Genomic DNA, 11,631 nt, shown 5'->3' with positions numbered 1-11,631 from the left:
TGAGGAGCAATGTAGGAGTTGGCAATACCGAAATATTTTCTCTTGCTGTGAGCAGAGAAGGAGAAAGGCTGGAGTTGGAGCTGGAGACAACCGCGTAACCACATTCCGAGTGTTGTGAGCTTGTGGAGGCGTGAGCCGAGAGTCTGTGAAACACGCTCCAGAGGGGAGCATCAATCACACAACCCTCCATCCAGAGGCGGCCGTGCGGCTCGGAATAGAGCTTGCCAGCGTGTACTTCTAAAAACCGGAAATGAGTTAGCATTTTCTACCATAGTTCGTTGGCCATAGAGCTCGCCAGCATGTAGTTCTAAAAACCGGAAATTATTTACCTCGGGTTAATTCAGCCGTTCATACCTATATGCAAAATGAATGGGGAAAGAATATGGTTTTTGGAATAAACGCCTAAAATAAGGTCTCAGGTTAACACAGGCTTATGAGATCTTATATGGTTTGTTCTATGAGATAATATCAGTGAGTTAACATGACCTTTATGAATTATGAAGCCTTTTGTGTTTTTAAAATGACATAAATGCTTAAAAACGTCTGCTTACCAGCTAGAATAAAACGCAAAGGATTGTAACGTTATATTGTTTTGCTCCAGGCTGCAACCATATCTCTATAGCGGGATGGTGTTTGTTTTATAGGTTCCCGAATGATGTTGTCCATAGGAGACTTTGGGGTCCGTCTGATAAGGTAAACTAAGCCTTTTAGCTAGACATCAAAGGCATGCGACCTGAGGTGTAGTTTTAATTTTTTACATGTTAGCGCATCATTAGCTTTTTACTTGTTTTGATTAGTCTAAATGCTTAAAAAAATCACAAAAAGTGAATGTTAGCTGATGAAGATTATCTCATAGAACAAAACGTATAAAATCTCCCAAGCCTGTGTTTAGTACAGACCTTATTTTCGGCATTTATCCAAAAAGCCTACAAAAAGTTAATTAATTTCCCCATAGGCTTTGGTCAACGAGCCATAGCAGAGTTAGTCTCTGTTAGTGCCTATAAAGATGCCATTACTAATTTATATTGCTCTATATACCAAAGATGATCTATTATATTGACAAGATAGTCAAGTGACCGCTCTAACAATTTGAAAAACATGTCCTCAAAGATGAAGGACAGGTGGGAGGAGGGGAGATCAGGTGGGACCATTCTAGCCAATGAGAGGGCAGATACGCATGTGAACAACAGGCATATATATTAAGTAGTTTTTTTCAAAGTTGCTGAAATGCCATGTGTGTCCACTTATATTCGTAACAACCTAACCATTTTTTGTTGGTCAAATTCGACCTCCATACTAAAATTCCTTTTAGAGATTTTGGGCGGAGTAATAAACCCTCTCGCTTTGTCTCTTCCTCTCTGTCTATAGTCCACTTGTATAATCTCTCTCTCTCTCTCTCTCTCTCTCTCTCTCTCTCTCTCTCTCTCTCTCTCTCTCTCTCTCTCTCTCTCTCTCTCTCTCTCTCTCTCTCTCTCTCTCTCTCTCTCTTCCCCTCCCCCCTCTCTCTCCAACTCTCTCACACACACCCACAAACACTTGAGAAACTTGAGATTGTGGAATTGAATGGCATTATAATGCAACGTTAGTTTCCCAATACGTTTTATTTCTAAATCAGAACTGGGCTACATTTGCATACAATCCTTCTAATTTAGTGCACCCTGCGCGCACAACCCATATGGAATTCCGGGTCTCTTGCAGCGTTTGGAACTGCCGATCTGCGGTCAAGAATGCAGAGTTCATCTCAGCCTATGCTTCCCTTCAGTCCCTTGACTTTTTGTCCCTGACGGAGACATGGATCACCCCAGAGAACACTGCTACTCCAGTTGATCTCTTTCTTCATCTGACTGTGTTTTCTCTCATAGTCCGAGAGCATCTGGTCGTCGTGGTGGTGGCACAGGGCTACTCATTTCTCCTAAGTGGAGATTTTCTATTTTCTCACTCTCTAACCTGTCCATCTGCTCATTTGAATTCAATGCTGTCACTGTCACTTGTCCACTCAATCTGTCATCTATCGCCCACCGGGTGCCCTTGGAGAGTTCCTCAATGACCTTGACACCTTGATAAGCTATTTTCCTGACATGGTCTCTCCTATCATTGCTATTCGGATGACACAACTACTTTTCTCCTTACCCCCCCCATTCTGACACCCAGGTGGCAACATGCATCTCTGCGTGCCTGGCAGATATCACAACTTGGATGTCGGCCCACAACCTCAAGCTCAATCTCGACAAGACGGAGCTGCTCTTCCTCTCGGGGAAGGCCTGCCCGCTCAAATACCTCTCCATCACGGTTGACAACTCCAGTGTCGCCCTCCCAGAGCGCAAATAACCTTGGTGTGACCCTGGACAACACCCTGTCGTTCTCTGCAAACATCAAAGCAGTGACTCGCTCCTACAACATCTGTAGAGTACGACCCCACCTCATACAGGAAGTGGCGCAGGTCCTAATCCAGGCACTTGTCCTCTCCCGTCTGGACTACTGCAACTCGCTGTTGGCTGGGCTCCTCGCTTGTGCCATTAAACCCCTGCAACTTATCCAGAAATCTGCAGCCCGCCTGGTTTTCAACCGTCCCAAGTTCTCTCATGTCACCCCGCTCCTCCGCCCACTCCACTGGCTTCCAGTCGAAGCTCACATCCACTACAAGACCATGGCGCTTGCCTACGGAACAGCAAAAGGTACTGCCCCTCCCTACCTTCAGCCTATGATCAAACCCTACACCCCAACCCGAGCACTCCGTTCTGCCACCTCAGGTTTCTTGGCCCTCACACCCCTAAATGTGCAATATATGTAATTTACTGTAGCTATCCAATGTATTTATTCTGTGTCATTGTGGGGTTTTCAGACCCTCACAAGATTATTTCTGTTGGTCTTTTCTAATTTATTAAAGTAATCCCATGTGTTTCCTTTGTTTACCATAAGGTTCTTTATGACGTCATATTATATAAACAATATGAATTATTTAATTTGTAAGGGGTTCATGCACACAGCATACATTGTTACTCTGTAATCGAATAATAAAGTATACTACTGGAAGTAATAAAATATGTACTGCACAAAGCGGAACGTTGTTGCCTTTGTTGTCTATGTATCTACCCGGATTTGTATTGCCGACGCACCAAACATCTTCCTGGTTGACGTGGAGAGGATTGTTTAATGGCAGAGAATAAAGTCGAAATGTCAACTGAAACCACTGTTCAAAATAGTGGCAATGCGCCTTCTCAGCAGAATAACCCACTGTCTAGGAAACTCAATAAAATTCTGGAGACCAGGCTAGATAATGACAAGGTAAGACCAAGTCGAGTCCTCCCAGTTTTCATTGATGCAAATGACTGGTAAAATCTCAACGCTAGCTAGGAGCAGCGCATATTGCACTTGAGATCTCCTATCTAGCAAGCTAACCTTAGTAGCTAATTGATTTCTGTATTTAATTTGATATTTAATTCTTAATTATACCATAATTTTACCATTAGTAATGACGTCTTTTTATAAGCAGCAACGGAGGCTAACTCCGCCATGGCTCGTTGGTCAAAGCCTATGCCACGGGGAAATGAATGTTGTTTTTGGATAAACGCCTAAAATAAGGTCTATGGTAAAATCGTATAAGTTTTGTTCATCAACTAACGTCACTTTGTGAATTTTTAAGCATTTATGTAATCAAAACAAGAACATAAGCTTCATAATTCATAAAGGTAATGTTAACTGACTGATATTATCGCATATAACAAGATCTCTTCGGTGTTTATCCAAAACCCCTCTAAAAAACCCATTCATTTCCCCCATAGGCTTTGACCAACGAACCATGACTAACTCATTTCAGTTTTTTAGGACTACAAACTGGCGAGCGCTACTACATTAGTAATAGAAACGGCATGTCATTTATTTGCCAGCTTTAGCTGATCCCTGATCCAGTATTAGCCAACGTCGCAATGATAACATCCCTCTTGTGTTGTAGGAGATGTTGGAGGCTCTGAAGGCTCTCTCGGTGTTCTTCACAGAGAACAGTCTTCGGACCCGTCGGAACCTGCGGGGGGACATTGAGAGACGGAGCCTGAACATCAACGAAGAGTTCGCCAGGATATTTAAAGATGTCAAAGAGGTAGCTAGCTAGCTAACGTTTAACTAGACTTCAGACTACAGGGGACTGAATGCATATGCCTTTAAAGCACTTTGTTATACATGATGTGAAATCAGCTAACAATATGTGAAATCAGCTAGCAATATGTGAAATCAGCTAGCAATATGTGCGTGCTTCAATCAGCTAAATCCGACTTCATCTCTTCAAATTACGTGATTTAGTTGATATTACATGGACCTTTTGAAATTCGAAATAAAGTTAGCGACCAAACTGCCATGTGGGCGGAAGTTGTGTTAGCCGCCATTTTTAAACCTGGTGTGTCATTTCCGGCGGCGTTTAAAAAGGTATAATTACATTGCACTTCAGTTCACGCTAGCTAGCTAGTACAATGCGGTGTTGTAGTCTAGTCACTAAACCTCTAGTCAAGTCCCAAGTCCCCTGTGCTCGACTCACGAGTCCCTATGGCTGAAGGTCGAGTCACCAATGGTCGAGTCACGAGTCGGTTAAGAGTCCATCAATTTATGCTAGTCTTATTATGCAATTGTTTCTTGTCGCCACCAGATGGCAGTATATTGCCACGCTCTCATAAAAATCCCCCAACTAATTTACTATTCATCACTACCTCACAAGTTCTACCTCACATAAATGAATGGTAAGTCTGGCTCTCAGTTACTTTTTTGTAATTGCCCACAGATATTTGTGTAGGTTTTTTTGTTGCAGAGTGAAAACTAAAGGGAGACTTGTCAGAACTGGCTATGGGATGCAGTGGGCAAAGTGGGAGGTTAGAGTGAGATGACAAATGTTTCATTTTCTGGGTGTATTTTACCCCCTTTTTCTCCCCAATTTCGATCTTGTCTCATCGCTGCAACTCCCCAACGCGCTCGGGAGGCGAAGGTCGAGTCATGCGTCCTCCGAAACATGACCCGCCAAACCGAGCTTCTTAACACCCGCCCGCTTAACCCGGAAGCCAGCCGCACCAATGTGTAGGAGGAAACACCATTTACTTGACGACCGAGGTCAGCCACAAGGAGTCGCTAGAGCGCGATGAGCCAAGTAAACCAGCTGACGTATGCGGAGTGTGCCGGGTGTGGTCCGGGTGTGGTGCGTCCTTCCCACTGCTAGAGAACAGAACCCAGCGCTGCTAATATTCTGCTTATCATGGTAGCCGATTCAGTTCCAGTAGTCGGCGTGATCAAACACACATCCTTTAGTAGGGTGCAGGGGCCGAAAATAGAGCCTGCACGCTCATAAAGCCCCTTTTTTTTTTTATATCCAGTTCAAGTGCAAATACAATTCACTAGTCCGAGTCACCATTGGTCGAGTCACAAGTCATGAAAATCAGTCCGAGTCCTGGACTCGAGTACTACGACACTGGTACAGTGTAATACAAATAGCTAGATGGCTACTTGCTTGTTCAATTCTGCAAGAAGCCCTGATAACCTTTGCAGGCTTGATTGATTGACTGACTGTCTGTTTGACTGACTGACTGATTGACTGACTGTCTGTTTGACATGTTTTTGCTTTCTCCTAGGAGCTTGAGAGCGTGCAGGAGGACGTCCAGGCCATGAGCACCTGCTGTGGAGAGATGACCAGTAGATTGAAGGTATCTAGCTAACTACTGTAAAAAACCTGTTGTGAAGAGATGACCAACAGATTGAAGGTATCTAGCTTCTGTAAAGCTCTTTCAGAACAGACTCTAATAGCTCCCTATATAGTAAACTACTTTTACCCGGGCCCTTGACACAGACATTATTTGTAGCCTGTATTTTGTTAATTGCTTTCAGCTGAGGTGACTGTGGAGAACTGTACTCACTAATGGGTCTCTCTGTGTGTTTCAACAGGCAGCCAAGGAGCAGACCCAGGATCTGATAGTGAAGACCAACAAGCTGCAGGGAGAGAAGTGAGTTAACTTGGGTCGTGGAGTGGAGGGGTGTTACCCTGCATGTGTATGTAACTAGTGGGATACGAACCCTGGTCTCCAGCTCTGGAAACCAACGTCTTAACCATTAGTTGAGAAAGATGCCCTCGTTGTCGATAAACTGTATGTTGACAACCCGAATGTTCCGTGACACAAAGATCACTCCATGGCTATTCTGAAAGTTCTAATAGAGGAGTCGAATAATGGAACACCCAATACTAGCCATGGTAGGGATTGTAATGATAAAGCACATTCATAGTATTTATAGTATTTTATAAAGGGAGAAGATGGTATTACAAGAAAAGATAACAAGCAAAATAATACATCTTCAAATGCAACTAATTAGAACACAAGTACTCAATCAACATAGTGGAGATGAAAACATAGCAAACAGAAGACATAGAAGGCACAGTATGTGGGTATGTGTGGATGTATTGTGATGGAAGGTGTGGTGTGCGTTTTTGTGTTTGGAAAAGTGTGGCGTTAAGTGAGTGAGAAAGGAAATGGTTGCATACCCCTGAACCAACGTGTGTCTGTGAGCAGGGGTTGTGAGAGAGAGCTTTCAATTTTGTGCAGATGAGGGATATACATTTTTTAAATATAGTATACATCTAATCTATTTTTTTATTGTCCTATCATGATTGAACGATCCCCAACCCTATATCCTAGACACCCACCTGAGCGACCCATACACCAAAGAGAAGTCCCCATCTGTTTTATGGACCTGCTGTGAATATGCAGCCTAAACAGAGAAATAAATGCGGTCAGAGACCTACTTGAGCAGCACCGCCCCCTTAAGATTCTGAGCCTGCCTGGCAGGGTTGGTCCTACAAAACCAGACCCCCTGATGGGAGAGCATAATATACAAGGAAATTATCAAAGCTGCTAATGAGAACCTTGACGACCTTTTACCTAGCCGGTGGGGATTCCGGTGGGGTACCCCCACCCAGGTAGTGGCAGTGCTGGTGACACTGGCTGCAGTAACCCATGGGGAGGGGGTCACACTGACAATATTGTGGCCCTGGAGCACAAAATTATCAAACCTTTTTTGATATACTCAGAGGACCGTTATTAGCATGTTTTAACCACTCCTATGTAAAGGGTGGATTATCAGACACTCAAGAAGAGGGTCTGATTTCATTATTACTGAAACAGGATACAAGTGGAAAATATAAAGATCAAGTCCATTAAAAAAATTGGAGGCCCCTTACACTTCAGTGTTGTGATGCAAAAAAGCGCATAGAACTAAAAAGGTATTGTCGGACATTATTCATTCTAATCAGACAGGTTTTTTACATGGAAGATACATTGGAGATAATATAAGGCAAGTACTGGAAACAATAGAACACTATGAAAAATCTGGGAAACCAGGCCTACTATTCATAGCAGACTTTGAAAAGGCGTTTGATAAAGTACGACTGGGGTTTATATATAAATGCCTGGAGCATTTACATTTAGGAAAATCTCTTATAAAATGGGTTAAAATCATGTATAGTAACCCTAGGTGTAAAATAGTAAATAATGGCTATTTCTCAGAAAGTTTTAAACTGTCAAGAGGAGTGAAACAAGGTTGTCCACTATCGGCATATCTATTTATTATGGCCATCGAAATGTTAGCTATTAAAATCAGATCCAACAATAATATCAAGGGATTAGAAATCCAGACTTGAATTCCTCCACAGCCTCATAGAGGAACTAGATACATTTTCTGACCTCTCTGGATTACAACCAAATTCTGATAAATGTACTATATTACGTATTGGATCACAAAAAAATACAATTTTTACATTACCTTGTAGTTTACCAATAACATGGTCTGATGGTGATGTGGATATACTCGGAATACATATCCCAAAGGAAATAAATGATCTCACTCCGATACATTTTAATAGAAAGTTAGCAAAAATAGATAAGATCTTGCTACCATGGAAAGGTAAATACCTGTCAATTTGTGGAAAAATCACCCTGATTAACTCTTTAGTATTATCCCAGTTTACCTATTTGCTTATGGTCTTGCCTACACCTAGCGAACAGTTTTTTAAATTATATGAGAAAAAAATATTCAATTTTATTTGGAACGGCAAGCCAGACTAAATTAAACGGGCCTATTTATATAATGAATATGAATTCGGAGGACAGAAATTATTAAATATTAAAGCATTAGACCTATCACTAAAAGCTTCAGTCATACAAAAGTTATACTTAAATCCGAACTGGTTCTCTAGCAGATTAGTAAGATTGTCTTACCCAATGTTCAAGAATGGCCTTTTCCCCTTTATTCAGATTACAACCTCTCACTTTCAGTTATTTGAAAAGGCAATCATCTCCCAAATATCACTATTTCTAAAACAACCCATAGAAAGTTGGTTGCAATTTCAATTTAATTCTCCAGAAACGACAGAACAAATAATGTAACAAATATTGTGGTTAAACTCAAATATACTAATTGATAAAACATTTTTTTGAAAAAATGTTTAAAAAAGGGATAATCTTCGTAAATGATATCATAGGTAGGACTGGTGGAGTTATGTCGCACATGCAGCTAACAAAAACATATGGAAATGTCTGCTCTACCCAAAATTACAACCAAACAATTGCAGCGTTACCGCAAAAATGGAAGAGGAAAGTGGAAGGGGGAAAAAGTAAGGAACTTGTCTGTCGGCCCTCCATTAAAGAACATAATTGGTTAAAGAAAACTGTGATAAATAAAAAAGTATACCAGTTTCATTTAAGGACCAAAGGATTGACAGCCGTCCCATATACAGGTAAAAGTCAGTAAATTAGAATATTTTGAAAAACTTGATTTATTTCAGTAATTGCATTCAAAAGGTGTAACTTGTACATTATATTTATTCATTGCACACAGACTGATGCATTCAAATGTTTATTTCATTTAATTTTGATGATTTGAAGTGGCAACAAATGAAAATCCAAAATTCCGTGTGTCACAAAATTAGAATATTACTTAAGGCTAATACAAAAAAGGGATTTTTTAGAAATGTTGGCCAACTGAAAAGTATGAAAATGAAAAATATGAGCATGTACAATACTCAATACTTGGTTGGAGCTCCTTTTGCCTCAATTACTGCATTAATGCGGCGTGGCATGGAGTCGATGAGTTTCTGGCACTGCTCAGGTGTTATGAGAGCCCAGGTTGCTCTGATAGTGGCCTTCAACTCTTCTGCGTTGTTGGGTCTGGCATTCTGCATCTTCCTTTTCACAATACCCCACAGATTTTCTATGGGGCTAAGGTCAGGGGAGTTGGCTGGCCAATTTAGAACAGAAATACCATGGTCCGTAAACCAGGCACGGGTAGATTTTGCGCTGTGTGCAGGCGCCAAGTCCTGTTGGAACCTGAAATCTCCATCTCCATAGAGCAGGTCAGCAGCAGGAAGCATGAAGTGCTCTAAAACTTGCTGGTAGACGGCTGCGTTGACCCTGGATCTCAGGAAACAGAGTGGACCGACACCAGCAGATGACATGGCACCCCAAACCATCACTGATGGTGGAAACTTTACACTAGACTTCAGGCAACGTGGATCCTGTGCCTCTCCTGTCTTCCTCCAGACTCTGGGACCTCGATTTCCAAAGGAAATGCAAAATTTGCTTTCGTCAGAAAACATGACTTTAGACCACTCAGCAGCAGTCCAGCTCTTTTTTTCCTTAGCCCAGGTGAGACGCTTTTCGCGCTGTTTCTTGGTCAACAGTGGCTTGACACGAGGTATGCGGCAGTTGAAACCCATGTCTTTCAAGCGTCTCTTGGTGGTGGATCTTGAAGCCCTGACTCCAGCAGCTGTCCACTCCTTGTGAATCTCCCCCACATTTTTGAATGGGTTTTTTTTCACAATCTTGACTAGGGCGCGGTGATCCCTATCGCTTGTACACTTTTTCTGACCACAGTTTTTCCTTCCCTTTGCCTCTCTATTAATGTGTTTGGACACAGAGCTCTGAGAACAGCCAGCCTCTTCTGCAATAACCTTTTGTGTCTTTCCCTCCTTGTGCAATGTGTCGATGGTCGCCTTTTGGACAGCTGTCAAATCTGAAGTCTTCCCCATGTTTGTGTAGGCTTCAGAACTGGACTGAGAGACCATTTAAAGCCCTTTGCAGGTGTTTTGAGTTAATCAGCTGATTATTTTGTGGCACCAGGTGTCTTCAAAATGTAACCCTTACACAATATTCTAATTTTGTGACACACGGAATTTTGGATTTTCATTTGTTGCCACTTCAAATCATCAAAATTAAATGAAATAAACATTTGAATGCATCAGTCTGTGTGCAATGAATAAATATAATGTACAAGTTACACCTTTTGAATGCAATTACTGAAATAAATCAAGTTTTTCAAAATATTCTAATTTACTGACTTTTACCTGTAGATTGCAAAATAGTTGGGAAGAGATTTGTGACGTACCGATTCCATGGCATAGTGTTTATGAACTGATACGCAAAACGACGCCGGATTCAAAACTTAGAATTTTTCAATTTAAATTATTATTGGCTAAAGGATTGGAGCTAACCCTGCAGATAGCATTACTGGGTGATCTGAAAAGTCATAGTCAATCGATCAATAATATAATAATACTTTTAGCAAAAAAAATTATTTTCAATTTACAATCTGTAGAAACAATGAGAATAGAAGGGTTCAGAACTTTTGTAAAACATCACAGTACGGTTGAAATATATATGGCAAATAGAAATCCGAGAAAGATGGGAGGTGTTGAATGGAGTTGAAGGATGGGACTAATAACAACTAACAACAACTAATAAGAACAAGATAACTAATGTAAAGCATACGGTGTCCATAATAAGTAAATACAGTTGAAGTCGGAAGTTTACATACACTTAGGTTGGAGTCATTAAAACTCGTTTTTCAACCACTCTACAAATTTCTTGTTAACAAACTATAGTTTTGGGAAGTCGGATCTACTTTGTACATGATAATTTTTCCAACAATTGTTTACAGACAGATTATTTCACTTATAATTCACTATCACAATTCCAGTGGGTCAGAAGTTTACATACACTAAGTTGACTTGGAAAATTCCAGAAAATGATGTCATGGCTTTAGAAGCTTCTAATAGGCTAACTGACATCATTTGAGTCAATTGGATGTGTACCTGTGGATGTATTTCAAGGCCTACCTTCAAACTCAGTGCCTCTTTGCTTGACGTCATGGGAAAATGAAAAAGAAATCAGCCAAGACCTCAGAAAAAATTGTAGACCTCCACAAGTCTGGTTCATCCTTGGGAGCAATTTCCAAATGCCTGAAGGTACCACGTTCATCTGTACAAACAATAGTACGCAAGTATAAACACCACGGGACCACGCAGCCGTCATACCGCTCAGGAAGGAGACGCGTTCTGTCTCCTAGAGATGAACGTGCTTTGGTGCGAAAAGTGCAAATCAATCCCAGAACAACAGCAAAGGACCTTGTGAAGATGCTGGAGGAAACGGGTACAAAAGTATCTATATCCACAGTAAAACGAGTCCTATATCGACATAACCTGAAAGGCCGCTCAGCAAGGAAGAAGCCACTGCTCCAAAACCACCATAAAAAAAGCCAGACTACGGTTTGCAACTGCACATGGGGAGAAAGATCTTACTTTTTGGAGAAATGTCCTCTGGTCTGATGAAACAA

The 11,631-nt window shown here is 41.4% G+C and overlaps 1 protein-coding gene across 1 annotated transcript; it reads left to right on the top strand.

The window, feature by feature from the left end:
• Positions 1–3,123: 3,123 nt before the first annotated feature.
• Positions 3,124–6,003, top strand: cog6 (component of oligomeric golgi complex 6). Its single transcript, XM_084193240.1, has 4 exons — positions 3,124–3,285; positions 3,953–4,096; positions 5,607–5,678; positions 5,917–6,003. The coding sequence occupies exons 1-4, from the start codon at positions 3,154–3,156 to the stop codon at positions 5,977–5,979; spliced, it is 411 nt and encodes a 136-aa protein (XP_084049366.1). The 5' UTR covers positions 3,124–3,153; the 3' UTR covers positions 5,980–6,003.
• The last annotated feature ends 5,628 nt before the right edge of the window (positions 6,004–11,631 follow it).

The sequence above is a fragment of the Coregonus lavaretus genome (genome assembly GCF_964263955.1).
Source record: "Coregonus lavaretus genome assembly, contig: HAP1_SCAFFOLD_6344, whole genome shotgun sequence".
NCBI classification, from domain to species: domain Eukaryota; kingdom Metazoa; phylum Chordata; class Actinopteri; order Salmoniformes; family Salmonidae; genus Coregonus; species Coregonus lavaretus.
The sequence above is the reverse complement of the archived record's forward strand: the minus strand, read 5'-3'. Positions and strand labels throughout refer to the sequence as shown.